The 21,022-nt window shown below is 48.1% G+C and overlaps 1 protein-coding gene across 2 annotated transcripts in view; it reads left to right on the top strand.

Annotated features, from left to right (window-relative positions):
* Nucleotides 1-21,022, top strand: part of DTX2 (deltex 2, E3 ubiquitin ligase) — a 46,158-nt gene that overhangs the window by 10,796 nt on the left and 14,340 nt on the right. The window contains exons 3-5 of one of the 2 annotated variants that reach the window (XM_006859678.1): nt 3,358-3,707; nt 6,928-7,573; nt 19,964-20,076. In XM_006859678.1, the coding sequence (XP_006859740.1) occupies nt 3,440-3,707; nt 6,928-7,573; nt 19,964-20,076 (1,027 nt within the window). In that variant the 5' untranslated portion in view covers nt 3,358-3,439. Of the gene's footprint in view, nt 1-3,357; nt 3,708-6,927; nt 7,574-19,963; nt 20,077-21,022 lie in introns of those variants that run through there. The other variant, XM_006859677.1, reaches the window with a different exon arrangement.

Here is a 21,022-nt window from a genome sequence, read left to right as displayed (position 1 = left end):
GCAGCAGCGAAGGTGCCGGAGCCCATATCTGCTCCCTTTCCTGTGCTACCCCAGAAGTCCCTGGGCGGTGCAAACGGTTATGCGCTCAACGACTAGCCTGGGGGCACCTTGGCAGACAGGCCTTGGCTGTCTGCTCCTGCAAGGGCACAGCCTTGAAAACCCTGTGCAGCAGTTCTCCTCGGCACACATGGGGTTGGAGGACTTGAGGCATCTCATAACCACCGCCATGTTCCAGCGCATTCTCCCTTTTGGGGTGGGGACGCTGGCTTCCTTACTGCAGTATGCCAGTGAGGGCAGTGGAAAGGGGGAGCCCGGAGCCCCGGCCTTCTTATGCGCCTTGTGATCAAAGCAAGTCACTCCAGCTGCCTGGGTCTCTTTCCATTCATGGGAAGTGAGGATTGAACTTAATGTGTGCCCACAGGGAGTTGTGGGGTGCCGAGGACCACATGATGACCTTGTTCTAACAACTGCAGGTTCTTAGAGTTTGGGAGGCAGCCTTCTCTCCTTCCTCCTTCCAGAGGAACCCTGGCTAAAGTTCAGGCTGAGCTGTCCTCTCCAGGAAAAGGGACGTTAGAGCCAGATGGGTCTCAGTTTGCTGCTGTTGGATAGCATGTGTGTGGCCTTGAATAAGTCTTAAGTCACTGGGCCTCCTTGGGACCTGTCAGCCCATTAGCTTTCCGTCTGTTGGTCATTTTTCCTCTCCCATTCTGAGCAGGTGGTCTGGGGAGACCGCCGGCACGAGAAACTCTCTTTTCTGTTACTACTGCTGCAGGCCTGTAACAAAATCATCCAGATTGACTCAGCCAGGTTTTAATCCACCGTGCCTTCAGGGCTCCTAAGCGCCCTGTATATGAGTTCAAGTGTTGGGCTGCTCACCGAAAGGTTGGTAGTTCCAGCCCACCAGCCACTGCATGGGAGAACTATTTGGTGGTCCGCTTCTCTAAAGACTCAGTCTTGGAAACCCAGGGGAGCTGGAATCCACCGATAGCAGTGCGTTTGGTTTGGGGTTTTTTCTAGAACACCTACCACAGGCCAAGTCCTCGACACATGCTAGAGATACAGCTGTGAACAGACTCCTGGGCTGCTGCCCTCGGGGTCCTTTCCGAAAGCTGTGGGCCGGTCATTGGACCCACACACATGTATACTTGTGACGGACCTGGTGTGTGCAGGGTGAGGTGAGGCCATGTGGTGGGGGCCCAGCCTCGGTCAGAGTGGGGCTGGAATGGCAGAAAGAGTCTCAGACGACCCTTCATGGCTAGTGACCCTTCCAGGGGCAGCCTGGAGACAGGGTAAGAGCCAGAATATGTGGTCCAAGCCCCAGTTTTTCCATTGACACCCCCACCCCTGGATTTCATTAAACCCCTTGAACCACATTTCTGAGCCACGTTTTTCTCATCTGTAACATCAAATCCAGTTGCTAACAAGTTGATTTTGATTTCTCTCAAGAGCTGATGTTTTAGAAGTTGGTCGCCAGGCCTTTCTTCTGAGGTGCCTCTGGTGGACTGGAACCTCTAACCTTGTGGTTAGTAGCCAAGTTTCCATTAGTAACATGCTGTTGTTAGGTAACACCGAGTGTGCTCTGACACGTAGTGACCCCATGTAGAACAGAAGGAAGCACTGCCTGGTCCTGTGCCGTCCTCACGATTGTTTCTATGTTTGAGCCCATTGGTCCAGTCCATCTTGTTGATGATCTTTTCTGCTGACCCTCTACCAGGGGACTGGTTCCTCCTGATAACATGTCCAAAGTATTGGAGATGGGGTACATTCTGACTGTACTTTCAACACAGATTTGTTCTTAAGGCAATTCATGGGGAGTGATAATACCAGGGGACTTCAAAAAGTTTGTGGAAAAATTCCTTTATCTCTCTTTTTTTTAAGTTTTTATTGTGAACTAAGTGATAGTTTACATGGGAGAACATTGGTTTTACACCATCGTTTCATTGCAGTGATTGCAATCATCATTCAACAATATTCCATTCCCTCTGGGGTTTTATTTGGGGTGGGGAGGAATGTACACAAAAACACTCAGGAATTTATAATAATTTAAGCAACCAAAGGATACATTCTGCAAACCTGCCTGCTGATCACCAGTACCCAGTCCCTCTTTATCCATGAGTCCAGAGTCCTCAGTCCTTTATCTTTTAATTCCATTTTCCCACAAACTTTTAGAAGCCCTCTTGAATGTATCTCATAAGCCAGCATTCTTTAAAAAGTCCTCACACAGATCTAAGGGACCAACATAGCTTCATTCCACAGAAGATTTCGGATGTGACTCATAACAGCAGACATAGTGTAGATGCATAGACTGAGTAGTTAGGTTGAAGGGAAATTACTGGGAGAAGATCAAAGCTGGGCTATTGAGTTAGCCCCTAACTCTACTACAGCTTTCCAAACGTCTGTGAGGTGGGTGGGCTGCATGGTGGGCTCAGAGTTCTTCCTGGCCTCCAGAGCAAATGAACTGGGTCAGAAACTTGATTCTTGACGCCCTCAAGTAATAGGGGAATGATGAAAATCATCATTATTACCTGTAGGGTTTATTTATAATCAAGGTAACCCAAGGAATTTGATCTTTGCCCTTGGTTCGTGAGTGAGAAGCCGTGAAACCTTGGACTTTCTGCAGTGATGGAGCAGCTGTGATAAAGGTTTGTGTTTGATGCTGTGTAGGGCTAGCCTAGCCAGAAAGACCTGTCATTGTCTGGTGATAGCAGCCTAGTCTCGTGGGTGGGGTAGATCCAATGAGTCGTGCCTGGGTAATGCACTGGAATGGCTCTGGACACAGACGCTCCGTGGACTCCCTCATTGACTGTATACGTTGATGTACATGGCAGGGTGGTGGGTCTCTTTCTGGGACTAGAAGCTCCACATTGGGAACCCTCCCAGACCTCACCCTTTAATGTTATTTTTGCAGTAGGGAAACTAATTACAAAGTAGGGGGCTCTCCTGGGTTCTGTAGGTGGGTCTAGCAAACCATCAAACCTGAGGGAATATTTGAGCCAGCAGGCCATTAGTTGGGGGAGGGCTGTCTGGGGACCCTGAGCTTTTATGGCTGGCATCCTGAGGGGTGGTGGGAAACTTCAAATGTGTAACCAGCACATCAGAAGTGAGGGTGTCTTTGGAACCCCTAAACTTGGAGCTGGTGTCTGAAATCTGAAGGAACTTCCTTTGAGGTTACGCTCTGATGTGGGATCAGGAAGAAGTGCTGCCCTTGTGTGGTTGGAGCCATCCAGGCTCAGAGCTGAAGTGACTGGTGTCCTTCCGCTGGTGTCCGACTGAGAAGTGGAACACATACCTTGACTGCCGATGACAGATGTCAACGCTGACTCTGAGGTGCTCTTGTACCCGTTTTGTTGTCCACAGGAGACACTGGGCAATGAACCCGAGGCCGCAGCTCACACTGGTCTGAAGCTGTGTGGGAAAGCTGAGAGAGTTCTCGGGAAAGATGGCCATGGCCCCAAGCCCTTCCCTGGCTCAGCCGTACACCAGCCCCGTAGCCGTGGCCGTGTGGGAATGGCAAGACGAGCTGGGCACCTGGCACCCCTACAGCGCTACCGTCTGCAGCTATATCGAACAGCAGTTTGTCCAGCAGAAGGGCCAGCGCTTCGGCCTGGGGAGCCTGGCCCACAGCATTCCCTTAGGCCAAGCTGACCCCTCTCTGGCTCCTTACATCATCGATCTCCCCAGCTGGACCCAGTTCCGCCAGGACACTGGTAAGACCCTTCTTTATTGTGACTACTTTAGTCGGGGTACTGTGCCAGGTGTTGGGGATCAGGGTTAAGGAAGTCCCCTGAAATACACAGGGGAGTGGGAGGAGGGTACCGGGGATGCGGCCCCACAGTGTGGGATGAGCCTCTTAAAGAAGAGGGTATTGGGCGCACAGCCCAGACCCCACCTCAGCCCCTGGGAGGTATCCCGTTTTGTTGACTTCATGTACAGACTTGAGGCTTTGGTGGCTGGGCAGTCTGTCATGGAGGGGGTGTTCCGCTAGTCTTGGGGGCCCTGGTGATGAGTTGGGGTTCCACTGCTCAGTCACTGTGGCCTGGGCAGAGGACTTCACTCCTGTGTCCAGTCATGATGGCTTTTGCACTTTTTCTCAGTTCCAGTGAGTTTTCATGAACATTCCTGGAGTCCTGGTGTGGTGCTGTAGGAAAAGCACTGCAAGGTTGGTGGTTCAAACCCACCAGTCACTGGGGTTTTGGTGATGGGGCTCTGCTCAGTCCTGCTAATCCAGAGGTGTTCTTTTCCTTCCCTGATTCTACCCCAGGGCCATTTGGCACTACTGGGGCCATTTTTGATCCTCTTGAATTGGTGGGAGGAGAGCTACTGGCATTAATGGATAGAGACAGGGATGGTTCTCCTAAACATCCTGCAGTGCACAGGCCCGCCCCCACTGCAAAGAATGGTCTGGCCCATTACTCAGACAGCACTAGGCTTGGGAACCCCAGTCTGCTCCCTGTCAGTAGCATTCTAGAGTTTTTCTTTCAGCTGTAGCCCTGATCTGTGTGATGCAGGTAAAAGCCCTTATTGGGTTTCATAGTGTTGGCAGGCAACTGAACGGCAGCAGATTACAACAGAGAATAACACCAATTGTGCATTGATGGCGTTGGGTAACTATAGGTACTAAGGAGGAAAGAACTAATGGGGGAAGGGGAGGTCCTACAGAGCATTTCCCTCAAGAACAGGACTTCATACGGAAGTGGGGGCCATGGGCAGGTTTGGGGCCGAGGAGCACTGTGACCTGACTCTGGCCTTCAGAGTGTCCATCTGGCTGCCGTGAAGAAAGGGGTGGGGAGAAGGCCAGGGCTAAAGTCTGAGACCAGCCTAGAAGGTAATTCGAAAAACCCATCTCCGGTACGTGTGACTTGAAACGTGGTCCAGGTGGTTTTCTTGTTCTTCCTCTAGAGGTTTGTTTTGCTAAGACCTTAATAAACCATCGGTAGCGTGTTTCCCTGTAGTTGTGACTTGAGAAGTCACAGAGATGGTATAGCTAGATAAGAGAATTGCAGAACAACAAATCAATTGTACAGCAAGTTAAGCTGTGACATAATACAGAGTCCTGGTGTGGCGCTGTAGGATCAGCACTGGACTGCTAGCCGCAAGGCCAGTGGTTCAAACCCACCAGCTGCTCCTAGGAAACCCCATGCAGGGTAGCTGTGAGTGAGAACAGAATTGGTGGCACTTAACAGCAATCACAGAGTCCTGGTGTGGCCCTGTGGGTTAATGCGCTGGACTGCGAAGGTTGGTGGGTCAAGCTTACCAGCTGCTCTTCGGAAACCCTATAGAGGGTCGCTGTGAGTTGGAACTGACTTGACGGCACTTAACAACAACCACAACCACATCGAGCAATGCTGGGAAATCATGGACAGTGTTCTTCATGATGAAGGGCCAGAAAGTGGGAATCAACGTAAGAATTGTCTGTGCTTTGCTCTTGGTGGGTGATTTCATTTTCTTTAAACATTTTTGTTGCTTTTTAAATGAGTAGCTGTAATGGTCATCAGAATCCTGGTGTGGTGCTGTAGGATAAAGCACTGGACTGAAAGGTCAGTTTGAACCGCAAGGTCTGTGGTTCAAACACACCAGTTGCTCCCTGAAAACCCTAGCGTAGGTGTGAATCAGAACTGACTCATCTCAACGGCACTTAACATAACTTTTGTTGAATTTTTTTTTTTTAATGTTTTATTTATTGTGAATTATGTGATAGTTTACATGGGAAAACATTAGCTTTACATTCATCCTATCGTATATCGTTTCATTGCCATGGTTACAATCCCTTCCATCCATCATCAACCAACCAAAAGGTATACACTATAAGCCTGCCCCCTGGTCGTCAGCACACAGCCCCTCTCCCTCTCTGGGTCTGAAGTCCCCAGCTGCTCCATCTCTTCACACCATAGTCTCTGCCTCCATCTCTGGCGTCACAGCTTCTCTTTGTAGGGTCTCGCACTCCGCTCTTCTCCCTTGATGGTTCCAGGGACCTCGGCTCCTAGACTGCATAGTCAGTCACTCCCCTCCTTTTGCTGCAAAACGTCCACCTTTACATTTCCAACCCTCCCAGTCAGACCTGATAACATTTCACCATTGGGCCTATCCCCATCTCCTTTCATCAGCCCCACCCAGACAGATTGGATATTGCTCACTGGAGATTCTACCTTCCTCCAGGCCCTCTGGATCTAGTCTCCCTCTTGAAAGCTTGTAAGCCAGTCACTTCTTGCCTTTGTAGCCCCCACATCTCTGGTAGCCAGTGTCCAATTTGCCCATCCCTGTCTACTCTGTGTGTGGAGGGGGTGAGAATGATCCTTACTATAAAGATTTCTTCCCTCTTTTGAGCTACTGCTTCCATAGTTGTAGGTCAAGTTCATCAAATTATATCGGATGACTCTGTTTTTTCCTCTTCTTTCTTCTTATAGTTGAGCTCTGATCATCCAGTCATTGAAGCCAGGTCAAGTGGGTATTATCTGCAAATGTGGGTGTTGTTATGCATATGCCCTCTCTTCTTATCAGCTGGACACTTCACTCTCCACTCTAGTCCTCTGTGGCTATGTCACTGACTCTGGGCCCAAGACTCCCCAGGTCTTGCCACACTGCTGGCCAAGCAGGTCTCCAGCCGGGTTCACAGGAGTCTGTTGAACGTTGTGGGGCTTAGCTCACTCTTGTTGGATTTTGAAAAGCCCCCTGAGTCTCAGCCATAGTGGTCCTTGAACCTAAGCTGCCCACACACCCCTCTCCTGTCCAAGAGTGTGGACACTCCTGGGCCATTGTCCTCCTTTGGGCCATGGTTCAAGCCCTTGAGGGAGTTCTCCATCCTTGACCCCGGTCACTGGCTCTTAGTGGGGTCACACTTGTCCATTTTGTTTGTAGAGTGTGTACGTGCTGTTTGTTCTGGGGGCTCTGGTGCATCAGTGTCTTACCTGTCACTCTCCTTTCAAACAGGCACCATGCGGGCTGTTCGCAGACACCTGCTCCCCCAGCATTCAGCTGTGGGCCGGGGCATTGTCTGGGAGTGGCTGAGTGACGACGGCTCCTGGACCGCCTATGAAGCCAGCGTCTGTGACTTTTTGGAGCAGCAGTTGTCCAGGGGCAGCCAGCTTGTGGATTTGGCTCCCCTGGGCTACAACTACACCATCAACTATGCCACCCACACACAGACCAACAAAACTTCCAACTTCTGCCGTAGCGTGCGGCGCCAAGCAGGGCCCCCGTACCCAGTGACCACCGTCATTGCTCCACTGGGCCACACGGGACTTGCCTGCTCTTGCCACCAGTGCCTTGGTGGCGGTGGGACTGGCCCTGTGTCGGGCCGCTACCGCCACTCCATGACCAACCTCCCTGCGTATCCTGTCCCCCAGGCCCCCCACAGGACCACCACTGTCTTCGGGGCCCACCAGACCTTTGCCCCATACAACAAGCCGTCACTCACTGGGGCGAGGTCTGCGCCCAGACTAAACACTACCAACCCCTGGGGTGGGGCACCTCCCCTGCTGGGGAGCCAGCCTCCCTACCGCTCCAGTCTCTCCCACCTGACTTTGCAGCTCCTTCCGCCAGCGTCCTCCACGTCCTCCACTTCCGCTGGAGCCAGGTACCTGTCAGTCATGGGGAGCTGGGACTGCTGGGAATCTCCTGGGGGTGGTGAGTGCAGGGAGATTCCATTTGGGCCTTGTCTGTGGGCTTTCACGTAGATGTCAGCGGGACTCTGTGGGACCCCGCTCCCTCCTCCCAGGCTTCCCACAGACCTACATCTGTGGTCTGTTCTTTGGAGAAAGTGTGGTAGAGCTGTCGACCTCGAACAGTTATCAGCAGTGTTGGACTCTCCACTCCATCTGCTGAGCCAAGTCTTGTGGGGCTTCTGAGCTTCTTACAAATCATTTTAAGGCAAATTTCTAAATCCTTGTAGATTCTGGGAAGGGGCCAGGTGACCTAGTGGGCCTTTCCTTCTCCTGGGAACCCCTGCCCATCCTGTTGTCCCTGGGCGCTCCTCTCCAAGCCTAAGAGCTGGCAGACTGCTAATGCAGCCCTCTTGGTATGGGCCCAGCAAGTTTCAGGAAGGAAGGTTTGGGTACCTTCATTCACCTCTGTGCTGGGACAGGTGGGCGTGTTGCAGCTTGCCTGGCATTGTAAGCCAAGAAGGAAGCCAGCCAGTGGGCTGTTAGTTGAAACGGCCTCCGAGGGGCCTGCCTCCTGGGGTGGGTGTGCACCTTCATTTCCTGCAGCCCCACCAGGAGTGGGGAGGGACGCGTTCACTTGCACGGGCCTCTCTAGGTTTCGGTTGCCCATGCCTAACCTATAGTGGGGCCTCCTCAGTCAAGCCTTCTCTGGCGGGTCTCTTTGAGCCAGAGGGGCATGCTGAGAATTGCAAACACATGGCACCTAAAGGCGGTGATAGAACGTTCTCGACTCCCTAGTGAATGGCAGTAGGAAGAGGTGAAAGTCACCAGTGTATAGTGGCAGGGCAGGCTGGGTCGGTGTAAATACAGAGCAGTGGCTGGGTAAACCTGTGTTTACTGGTGATGGTGAAGTGCTGTCAAGTCAGTCTGACTCAGAGCAACCCTATACTGTATAGGGTTTCCGAGGAGCCCACTGGTGGGTTTGAACTGACCACCATCCTGCAGTGCCACTCTCCTGATGGTGGTGGTGGTGGGCCGTGGAGTCACTTCCGACTCATAGTCACCCTGTATAGGGTTTCCGGGGCTACAGGAAGCAGAAACTACCACTGGTAGTTTCAAACTGCTCACCTTGAGGTTAGCAGCCCAACTCATAACCACTGTGCTACCAGAGTGCCTCTCTTTCCTGATAGCCATTGGAAAAACCATTTGTATGGTCAAAGCTGGTATGTGTGGAATCCATGTGGTTTGAAATTGTAACACACTGGCTGATTTTCTCATGTCCCTGGGAGGTGCGTCACTGGTAAGGTAGCTGCCAAGTTTAAGTAGATTTCCTGGAATTGGAAGTTTATCCCTTTAAGCTCCAAAACTTGTGCTTAATCATGTCTGATGGAAACCTTTCCAAAATGTGTCATGCATGCTCTTGCCCTCTTTAATAGAGGGTGTGATTCTGAGTGTACCATTTTGGTGACTTGGGCTAGTAATTAGAGCCAGCAGTCACCTGCAGCTCAGTGATGTAGTACGGCCTCTGGGTACTCTGCCCTGCACCAAGTGGCCCGAGAAAACTGCTCTCCTGTCATCTACTGTGGCTGTCCTGCCTCTGAGAGCACCCACGCCCATCCACTGTCCATGGACCTGTTTGGGTACGTCTTGGGTTCCAGGCGAGGTCTTGCTCTTTCTTGACTTGCTGTAGGCTCTTGAATCAACTCTCCTCTTTTCCTGTTCTGTTTTGCCTCCTTTAAGATGATCGAGTTGGACTGGTCAGTTTCTGAAGTTTCCATCTGTTCTAATGTGGTTTTCAGGGTTTAGTGAAGGTCCCAGTGGAAGGTGCTTGGCGGCCCTGAGAGCTTTGCTTTAGTTCCTCTGCTCTTTTGGGTCCTGAACAACAATGGGTGTTTGTATTGGGCTCTACATTGAGCCTTTTGGGTTTATTCTCTTACAGCTAACGACATTGACACACAGAAAGGGGACTTGAGTTGCCCAGGCCACTCAGCCTTAGTGGGGAGCTGGCCCCGAAAGCTGCTCCCGAGACACCACGTCTCTGATGCTCCTTGTGCTGTCTTGTCACCAGAGACTTCCAGGCTGGTATGGGCTTACTGGCCAAAATTGGAGATCTTGGGGAGCTGAAGAGCAGCTGGCATCCTTGTCCCTTGCTGGGGACTGTAAATTTAGGAGGCTGGAGTCTTCATGTCTCGTAGTCTTTAAGATTACCTTTGGAAGTACCTTGAGGTGGTCCGGACAGGAAAGCCAGTCGATAGGCCCAGGAACAGGAACAACACAAAAAGCAAGCCAGTTGCCGAGGAGTTGATCCCGGGTGGTGCTGTGGGTTACACATGGACTGCTAACTACAAGGTCAGCAGTTCAAACCCAGCACCCATATCCTGGGAGAACGATGAAGCTGTCTGTTCCCATAAAGTCTGACGGTCTCGGAAGCCCCATGGAGCAGTTCTGCTCTGTCCTGCAGCATCAGAATCGACTGGATCGATGGCAGTGGGTTTGTAGCTTTCACTGGTAAATTTAGGGGGAAGTAGATGACCAAGGCCTTTCTTCTGCCAGCCTCTCACTTAGCAACCAATTACTTAACTGCTTGCACCACCCAGGAGCAAGGGAGGGTTTCTGTTTCATGTGTTATTTGCAAAGATGGGGGTACCCAAGGCAGTGACTAGAGAGAATTCCCAGATAAGGGCACTTTGTAGGACAAATGGTACCCCACACAGGGGGCAGTCTAAGGATGGAGTGGGTAGGGGTCCATCTGGATCAGTGACTTCTTGGCTCCTATCCAGCTCCGAGAGTCTCCATCGTGAACCTGCTGGATCCTTTTGACTGTTGAGTTCCTACTGCTCCCATTTATGGGAGAGGAACTAAGAGAGTCCTGTGGCTAAGTGGCCCACTTTGGAGACCCCTAGATGAATTTAGACATGGCTCCTGGACTCTGGTTTCTGGATGAGATGCCCATTGGAAGCCTCACAGCTTGTATCCTCTCTGTTCTAGTTGTTGGTGGTCCAGCTAGGCCATCCCTCTCACACACACACCTCTCCCTGGTGGTGGAAGACCCCACTTCCCGGTGTTTTAGGGAAGTGGGCCAGTCAGGTACCCCATCTCTCTGGGGACCAGTACCTGGCTGCTGACTAGCCCACTAATTCTTAGGGCATGTGGAGCTGAGCTTAGATCATTCTTCCAGTGACAAGTATCTCCTAGCTCAGGGCGCGTGCTCAGTTCTCCCTGTGGAGTCTGTGTGGGAGGCCTGAGCTGGAGCAGACTGGGGACTGGGCCCAGAGACCAAGGGGAAATGAAGAACACCCGAGGGGCCCGGTGCTGCTTCGATTCCGTCACTTGTCCCCTGCCCCCTCAGTGCCCTGAGTAGAACTGCCCTGCCACATCTGTCTCCCATGGAGCAGCTGGTGGGTTTGACCACCAAGGCACCTGCCTTCACTGAAGCTGAAGAATTGCAAAGCTCACCAGAGGTGATCCACATTCCTTTTTCGTTTTGGTAAATGTAGATACTTACCTGAAGCGAAACCGTTTTTAGAGGAAGTAAAACCTAAGCCCCGGCATTCCTGGGGAGCCGCTTCTCCTGCACCCTAGACAACCCCAGATCCAGTTCCGCTTCCCTCTGAGCCGGGGGAAGTGAGGAGGCCAGAAGCTGCTATTTGGGTAACCTGGCCACACAGGTCATCCCACTTGGTGGGAACACTTACAAGCTTGAAAGAAAACAGTTCATTTGGGTGCTCAGGTACATGTTGGTCTGCTCCAGACACTGTGCCTGGGCCCCAGCAGCTTCAGCCCCAGCTGAGAGTGAACCTTCCTGGTCTGAATGAGAATCGGTGGGTGCTGTGACCTGTGGCTGGTGACACGTAGGACCCGGTGCTGCCTGCAGAGGCCACATGCCAGAACGCGACAGCCGGCAATTTGCTGACAATTTGCTAGCTTTGAGGGTAGCTCAGCAGCCTGAAGCCACCCTCCAGGTCCCCAGAGCACCTTCTCTGTCCCTAGCTCTGGACTGGGTGCTGTCCTGGGGGCGATCCAGTACAGAACTATTGGAAAGGATTTCATAATTCTTGTGTTAACGTCATTGTCTTTAATATGGGCAGGGACTGGGAGGAGGGCTTGGGCACTTCTGCCAACTGTTGTCCAACATCAGGTGCCTTCTTAAACCATAAAGGCATGCACTTGTTACCATCTGTAAAATCAAATGAATTTCTTGAATGTAGACTTCACCACAGTGATAGGAAAGAACACTGTGGGTGGGAAGCTTTAAGCTGTAAAAAAGTTTTTCTGAGCACTCAGTCTCTGAAGACAATCCTACAAGAAGAGCTCACAAGCTTCCTCAAAACGAGGGCATTCTTGGTGGCTTAAAAAAAGGCAAGCCAGTTACTGTCACTTGATTCCGACTCATGGTGACCCATTAAAAACCAGAACCAAAGCTTGCTTTTGAAACTATTTTAGACGTATAGAAAGTTAAAAGTATAGAGCATTTCTGTACATCCCTCACCCAACTTCCCATGTTAACACCTTTTATAACTGTAGGTATTAAACAGTTGAAGTCAGAAAATCAGCATTGGTCCAACACTATTGACAAAAACAGAGGCCTGTTTTGTTTGAAAGTTGTTGCCAGTTTTTCCAGTGTACCCTTCTGTCCCAAGATCTTGTTCAGGGTCTTGTCTAGGATCTCACGTTGCATCCAGATGCCACGTCTCTTCAGTCTCTCCAGTCTGTGGCAGTTCCTCTGTCTTCATCTTCCAGAACCTTGACAAGTTCAGTGCCAGGCCTGAAGGCCCACAATCTCAGGGGTTCACAGATTTATTCTTCATAGTTTTTTATTTTAACTTGTGAATTGAGTAAAGGTTTACAGAGCAGATCAATTTTACATTCAGCAAACCTTACTATACTTTGCTTCATTACAATGATTGCAGTCCCCTCCGTGTACCATCACTTAACAGTATTTACACGTACCATCAGTTAACAGTATTTACCTCTGTTCACCTTTAAATTACCTTTAACCACTGCATTCCTCCCTGTGTCTCCCACTACCTTCATCTTTCCTCTGCTCACCTCCCTCTTGTTGTATATCACCTGCCCTGTCACACATGTTAACACGTGTCTACCCTGTGAGCCAGAACTAACTCTGCAGTGCTTAACAACAAAAACAGCCATCCTCTAGTCCATGAATCATTTTCTCTCCCACTCACCCATTACCATCATTGTTTCTTTTATCAAGAAAACCTTTTCTTAACTTTTTTCAACATTGATCTCATACAGTATTTGTGAATGGCTAGTTCACGCAGCATAAAGTCCTGTAGATTCATCCCTGTCGTGAGGTGCTTCACAGATTTCATATGTCACTCTTCAGCCATGTGTTGTCTTCCATTGTGTGTGCAGACAAAGTTTGGTTAGCCAGTCTTCTGATGAAGGGCACTGAGGCTGTCTCCATCTTTTTGATGTGTCTTGTAGACTGCATATTGAAGCATCTGTTTTCTGATCCATTCTGCTCTGTTTCTGGACTGGTGCATTGAATCCATTTACTTTCAGCGTAATTATTGATAGGTGTGAATCGAAGGCTGTCATTTTGCTGTGTGTGTTTTTTTGTGGCGCTGCTGGTTTCTTACTTCCACATAATTTTCTGTACTGTGTTCATTTTGTTGATTTCTGTTATGTTAACGTTAGCTACATCTTTCTGGTTTTCCGTTTCCATTTTGATGTGCAGGTGCATTAATTTTCTTTGAAGTTACCCTGTAATTTAGTTTTTCCGTATTTAAAATAGTCTGTTTTGTCTTGAAATCTGCTTGACTTCTTCATCATTTAAAAGTTCTATAGCTAGTGCTCGCTTCAGCAGCACATATACTAAAATTGGAACGATACAAAGACGATTAGCATGGCCCTTGCTCAAAGATAACACGCAAATTCGTGAAACGTTCCATATTTTTTCACATAATTCACAATGAAACATTAAAAAAAAAAAAAAAATTCTATAGCTTTACTCACTCCTGATGCTGTGCTGTAGGATCAGCACTGGACTGCAGACCACAAAGTCAGCAGTTCAAACCCACCAGCTGCTCCTTGGAAACCCTATCCAGGGTCACTATGAGTCCGAACCAATTAGATCGGTGGCATTTAACAACAACAACATAGCTACACTATTCCCTCTTTTTGCTTTATGTTGTTGTTGTTAAGTAACTTCGAGTCGGTTCTGACCCATAGAGACCCTGTATAGGGTTTTTGAAGGGCAGTTGGTGAGCTTGAACCGCCAACCTTGCAGTCCAAACGGCTTTGCAGTCTGGTGCATTAACCCACAGTACCACAAGTTGACTTCATTATAAATGGATGTTACTTGTTCCCTGTTTTCAGTTTTGTAAGTTTGTTTTATTTTAAATACATTTATATCTGGAGTCCTGGTGTGGTGCTATGGGTTAATGTGCTGGACTGCAAAATCGGTTTGATCCACAAGGTTGGTGGTTCAAGCTCACGAGCTGCTCCTTGGAAACCCTGTACAAGGTCGCCATGGGTTGGAACCTACTCGATGGCCCTTAACAACAACTTAGCTGGGTTGCGTTCTGGGTGGTGGTGTTATGTGTGGTAGCCTCAGGTGGTTGTCTGCTGTTGCTGGTTCTTAACCCGAAGAACACCCTTTAGTATTTTTAGTAAAGTTGGTCTGGATATTACAAGTTTCTTTTTCCGCATGCACGGACTCACAGTGGATTCATGAGTCACATCACTGGGCAGTGTTTACCATGTTCTTGCCTGGTCCTGCACCAGCCTTATACTATTGCCATGTGGGAGCTCTTGTGGGTGCTGCTGTACCACCCCATCCCATTGAGTGTCTTCCTCTTTGGCTGACCCTCCATCAGTCATCATGTCCTTTTCCAGGCTCTGGTGCCTTCTGATAACATGTCTCATGTCTATAAGACAAAATCCCACCATGTTCCCTTCTAAGGAAGATTCTACATGTCCTGCTTCCAAGAGATCTGTTCATTGTAGCAGTCCCTGATCTAGTCAGTATTCTACACTGTCACTGTAATACCAGTGCATTAATTCTTCTTTGGTCTATTTTCCATCTTTCACATATGTACGATGCAATTAAAAATATCATGGCTTGGGTCAGAAACATCTTTGCCCTCAAAGTGACCACTTTCCTTTTGAGCATTTTAAAGAGGTCATTTGCAGCAGATGTGCTCAGTGCTATGGCTGGTTTCATCTCTGGACTGCTGCTTCCATGGGTGTTGATTGTGGCTCCAAGCGTAATGAAATTCTTGACAAATTCAGTAACTTTTGTTTGAAATGATATTGCTTATTGGTCCAGTTGTAGGGATTTTCTTTTATGTTGAGTATAATCCATCCTGATTACATGCTAAATGTTGTCATTAGGTACCATTATGTCAGTTCGGACCCAGCAGAACTAAACACTTCAGGTCCTGTACCATCACTATACTTGTTGCTACGTTTGAGCCATTCTTGGGGTCACCGTGTCAGTCCATTTCGTTGGGAGTCTCCCTCTTTTTCCACTGATGCTCCACTTTACCAAGCATGATGTCCTTCTCCAGGAACTGGTTCCTTCTGATCACATGTCCAGAGTATGAAAGACGTAAGTCTCACTTCCGAGGAGTATTCTGGCTGCACTTCTTCCAAGACAGACTAGTTTGCTCCTCTGACAGTCCATTGTACTTTCAGTATTCTCCAATACCATAATTCAAGTTGCATCGATTCTGCTCCGGTTCTCCTTTTTTATTGTCCTACTTTCTCATACATATGAGGCATTTGAAAGTATCGTGGCTTGGGTCAGGCGCACCTTAGCCCTCAAACTGTATCTTTGTGGCAGATTTGCCTAATGCAATACAACCTTTGATTCCGTGCTGTTCCCATGAGTGCTGATTGTGGATCCAAGCAAAATGAAGTCTTCGACAATTTCAATTTTTTCTTCTTTTATCAAGATGTTATTTATTGGTCCAGTTGTGAGGTTTTTTTGGTTTTCTTTACATTGAGGTGCAGTTCATACTTTCCTATACTGAGGGTATAGTCTTTGATTTGTATCAATAAGCATTTCAAGTCCACTTGGCTTGCAGCTAGCTTCCAGCAAACAAAGTGGTATCATTTGCATATCGCCGGTTGGTAAATGAGCCTTCCTCCAGTTCTGATGCCATGTTTTTCTTCATATAATCTAGCTTCTTGGATTATTTGTTTAGCATACGGACTGGATAAGTATGGTGAAAAGATACAACACCTTTCCTGATTTTAAACCATTCAGTGTCCCTTTATTCTGTTAGAATGACTTTCTCTGGGACTTTGTATAGGTTCCTCATGAGCACTATTAAGTGCTCCAGAATACTCATTATTTGTAATGTTATACATAGTTTGGTATGATTCACAGCTGAAGGTCATTGCATAGTTAATAAAGTAGAGTTAAACATCTTTCTGGTATTCTCTGCTTTCAGCCAAAATCCATCTGACAATCAGCAATGGTATCTCTGATTCCATGTCTTTGTCTTCTAAATCCAGCTTGAATTTCTGGAAGTTCCCTGTTGATGTACTGTTGCAACCAGTTTTGAATTATATTCAGCAAAAGTTTACTTGCATGGGATATCAGTGATATTGTTCAGTGATTTCCTCATTCTGTTGAAACATTTCTGTTAGGAATGGGCACAGATAAGGATCTTTTCTAATCAGTTGGCCAGGTAGTTGTCTTCCAAATTTCTTGGCATAGACAAGTAAGTGTATCCAGTGCTGCATCAGTTTTTTGACAGAATTCCGTTTATATCATCATTTCCTGGAGCTTTGTTTATCTCCAGTGCCTTCAGTGCAGCGTGGACGTCATCCTTCAGGACCATCGGTTCTTGATCATCATATGGTACCTCTTGAAATGGTGGTAGAACATTGACCATTTCTCTGCATGCATTTCATCATTTGGTGCTGTCTGCATCATTCAGTATTTTGCCGTTAGAATCTTCCAATAGTGCAAGTTAAGGCTTGAATTTTTTCTTTTTTTTCTCACCTTGATAAATGCTGAGTGTATTCTTCACTTTTGGTTTTCTAACTCTAGGTCTTTGCACATTATAATACTTGACTCTGTCTTCTCAGGCTGCCCTTTGACATTTTCTCTTCAGCTCGTTTACTTCTTCATTTCTTCCATTTGCCTTAGCTTCTCTACACTGCATAGCAAGTTTCAGTCTCTTCTGACATCCATTTTGGTCTTTTATTTCTTTCCTGTCTTTTTAATGACCTTTTGCTTTCTTATGGTTTGATGTTCTTGATGCCACCCCACAACTCTTCTGATCTTTGGTACCAATGCCGCCTTCTTCATGAACCCCATGAGGATGACAAACAGGTGCTGAGCTTGGGACCAAAGGCTGGTCCCTCCAAGATTGATTTATAAGGAATCTTCTGGGTACGATACCTGTCCAGTTTTACAGACAGGCCATTCTGTCCTGTCAGATGATTTGCTTAAGGTCACATAACAAATCAATGACGATCCAGGACCTGGTTCTTCTGACTCCATGCTCCTTCTACTACACCCCGACGCCTCTTATTACACTGAGTGCACGCACTGCTGCTTTTATTGCAACAATCACAAATTCCTTTCAGTTCATCTGTCAGCAAATGTCTTCATTCTACTGCTGCATTGGAGGGACTGCTTTGCGGGGTACATGATTCTTGGCAAGCTATTTCTATCAGAGGTTTGTATATGTCCTCCCATTGCCTTCTTGCCTGCATGATTTCTACTGAGAAATCAGAGCGTAGTCTTGATTTTCCTTTCAGGTAACCTCTTGTTCTTCCCAAGCTATTCTTGGGATTTTTTTCCTTATCTTTGGCTTTTGGAAGGTTTGATTATGATATGTCTTGGTGATTTCCTTTTGGGGTCTATTCTGTTTGGGGGGTTTGTTCAGCTACTTATGTTTATCTTCTTGTCTTTCATGATGTTAGGAAGTTTTCTTCCAGCAGCTCGGGGACGGTCTTCTCTGTGCTTTTTATTATCTCTTCCTGTTGGGAAATTCTGGTCACCAGTGAGTTGTTCCTCTTCATGGTGTCTCATGTAACTCTTAGGCTTTCTTCGGATTTGTTTCATTCTTTTAAAAATTCTTCTGGCATACTAGTACTGAGAAATCTTCAAGCTTGCTAATTTGGGCTTCTATTGCTTCAAATCTGCTCCTTTGCCCTTTCAATGTATTGTCCATTTCTTAGTATTAATCTTCTGGATTTCTAATGACAGGTTTTGAATTGTTTCAAAATTTGCATTTATTTTGTCTGTCCTTGTAGCGTTTTCCTGAATTCTTGTAAAGTTTGTTCTTGCTTGCTTTGTAAGTACCTAATTATCATTCTTTTGAATTCTTTCTCAATTAATTCCATTACCTTTTCTTCCTCAGAATCATTTTTTAGCTCTGCATCTTGGTCATCTGTTTGAGCCATTCTCTTGTTTGTTAGCTAAAATTGTCTGTGTCGGAACATTGTGGGGCTGTTGTGCATGTATTTAATGATGGTGGTTCACGTTCTCACCACGGTCTCCTGGGATTGTAGTTAGAGAAGGGCAGTGGGTGGGTTTGGCTCGTGATGGCTGCTGTCTGTTGTGGAGCTGCTATTGCCTCTTGCCAGGTAGTTCCGGCTGCACTTTCCAGACAGGATTGCTGTCGCCTTCAGTTAGGAAAGAGACACCACACACACACACACACACACACACAATAACAAAACAGAATAAACAAGTGGAACTCACCATGAAAAGAGAAAACAACAAACGGAAAGAAATAAAAACAGGCATCAACCAGAAAATCAATATAATCTACACAAAAGAGGGACCATGGGAATGGAGCTATAGAAAAAAAAAAAGAGAGAGAAAATAAAGGGAAGAAAATTTTAAAACCACTTAATAAATAAAAAGAAAAGAAGGACAGGGAAATGGAGCTGATAGAAAAACAAAGAGGAAATAAAAGGAAGAAAGTAAAAAAAAAATATTTGGAAAAAGGCAGGGAGAGGGAAGATGAAAAGAGAGTTGAGAGTGTGTGGTGGGGAGAGGGAGGATGAGAAATAGAAGAAGAGAACTAAAGCAGAGATATAAAAGGTAAAATTCAAGTTAATGGAAAGATAGACAAAACAAAACAAAAGGAAGACACCAAGCCCGCAAACAAGCTAACAGTGCAGCTCTTGGACCTTGAGAAAACTTGGTGGGGGTGGGGGTGGGGGCGGCTTCTGCAAACCAAGGAGCTCAGGAGGTGGGTGTGGGCGGGATGTGGCAGCAGAGTTCCTGGCCTGAGGTAGAGTTCCTATAGACCTAGGTGTTAATCTGTATTCAAGGCCCTCGATCCAAAAGTTTGTAGAGGCCCCTGATAGAGCTGGTTTCAGTGTCTGTTAGGACCACAGGGCAGCTAGGGGTAAGGTGACTGGTTAAATGCTGGTCTGCAGGTGCTCTGTAGGTCTAGAGCTAATCCCAGCGAACCCAGGCACCACCTCACAACTGCTGCAGAGTAAGGGGTGTGCTGGGAGTGGGTGAGAGTGGGAACTGGCCACACCTCTGGTCACTAAAGAAGGAATCACACCTCTCCTGTCACCTGTGTGGATCTGCTCCGCCAGGCCTTCTGTGGCCCAAGCTACTCACAAATTGTTGGTGCTGCATCTGGCAGTCCCTGCTTAGCTTCTCCTCCCACCAAGCACTCAATACACTTTTCTAATCTTCCTTCTGAAGTTCAGCGTTCCAGGATTTTCATCCGTGTCTGTTTCATATGGTCTCTGGTTTCTTTGTTTTAGAGGGTCTGTGTAGTGCGTCTGCCTAGTCTGCCATCTTGCTAGAAGTCCAAAGTTTTGTTCTTGATAGGTTGTGAAGAGAGGGGATTCTCACACACAGCAGTGGTCTTCTACCACCGTGGTGAAGCTAGTAGGACTGCGTGGCTCCTTGGCTGCCTCCACCTTTCTTCCTCCCTGGAGCCTGGCTTCCAACTTTACTTAGCCACCTACTCAAGAACCCTCAAACTTGACCTTCACTCAGGACATGATGGGTAGAACTTCACAGAAGTGTCTTCCTAGTAAATTATCCCAGCTGTGGGCCTAGCTTTGTAACTGCTCAGATTCTCTGGCTTGAAAGTGGTAAAATTTAGATTTTTTTGCTCCTTATTCCAGATACTCATTCCTTCCTCGTGCACAGAGCTGTAGCCATGGGAAGTAAAACCTCAAAGAAACCTATTGTTCAGTGCCACTGAGTCAATCCTGACTCGTAACTACCTCATATAGAGTTTCCAAGAAACTGGCTGGTGGGTTTGAGCTGCCTTTCTTGCAGTTAACAGTTCGTTGCTTATCCAAGAGCACCACACCAGGACTCGGGGTTCTGCATTCCTCTAGCTCTTCTCTCCACTAAGCTGGCCCCCCACATTAAGCTCTCTTTTCTTCTCCCCCAGTGCCTCCCTCCCCGGCGGTCCTGTCATCACCCCTGGGAGTGTGCCCGCCAGCATGCCTGCCAGTGTGCCCATGCAGATGCCAAAGCCCAGCAGGGTCCAGCAGGCCCTTGCAGGTAGGTTACCTGCTCTCCAGCTCAAGAGCAGACTGTCCGGCAGGACTTGGTTTCGGGAGGGGAGAGTACATGTGGATTGGGGGCCAGTGGAGGAAATTGTGTATGGAGTGGGGAACAGGTTACTCTGAGTTCTCACAGAAACATGCGGACTCCCTAGGAAGCAGAGCCTGTGGTGACGGTGGAGCCCCAGGAGCGGGACGGGATCCCCTCCGTGGCCCCTCGTCAGGCTTGGTTTTTTTTAAATTCATGGGCAGTGGAGAGTATGTGTAAAGGAAGATGGACTAGTGAGTAAGCCCCCATCATTGAAAAACTGTAAAGGAAGTAAGAAGCTCAGAGTTTGTGTTTGGGGGTGTCACTGTAGTGGCATGGTGGTTGGCGGGGGGCAGGACTAGAGCCAGTGAGGGCCTGAACTAGGACAGTAGGCTGAGGTGGGTAGGTTACAGAACCATTGCAGACTGAAGACCCTTCTGACTTGGGTTGGTTGTAAAATGGGAGGAAGAGAGGGGACTGCTGGGTACAGCTGGGATGGCAGTGCTGTAGTGAAGACGCCAGTGAGAAAGAACTCGGGGGCTCTCTATGTACCTGCATTTCCTCCAGCCCAACAACAGCTCTGAGGTACATACTGTTACCCCATTTACATTTGCGGAATCTCTTTGGTGCCGTGGAGTCTTACAGCAGCCCTGTGTCATCCTTGGTGTGTGAGGCGGGGAGGGCCCATTATAGCAGCCATGGTGTCAGTCCATCTTGATGAGGGGTTTCCTCTTTTTTGTTGACCTTCCACTGTTCAAGTACGATGTCCTCCAGGAACTGGTCCCCCCCAAGAGCATGTCCCAGTCTCTCCATCTTCCCTCTATGGGGCATGCTGGCTGTACGGCTCAGTGAGTTTCAGTGACCTCCTTGAGGCCAGATAACTCAGATTCCACTGCCGGCCTCCTGACCTCGGTCT

The sequence above is a fragment of the Chrysochloris asiatica genome, unplaced genomic scaffold (genome assembly GCF_000296735.1).
Source record: "Chrysochloris asiatica unplaced genomic scaffold, ChrAsi1.0 scaffold00034, whole genome shotgun sequence".
NCBI lineage: Eukaryota > Metazoa > Chordata > Mammalia > Afrosoricida > Chrysochloridae > Chrysochloris > Chrysochloris asiatica.
This window is presented reverse-complemented; position numbering and strand designations above follow the sequence as displayed.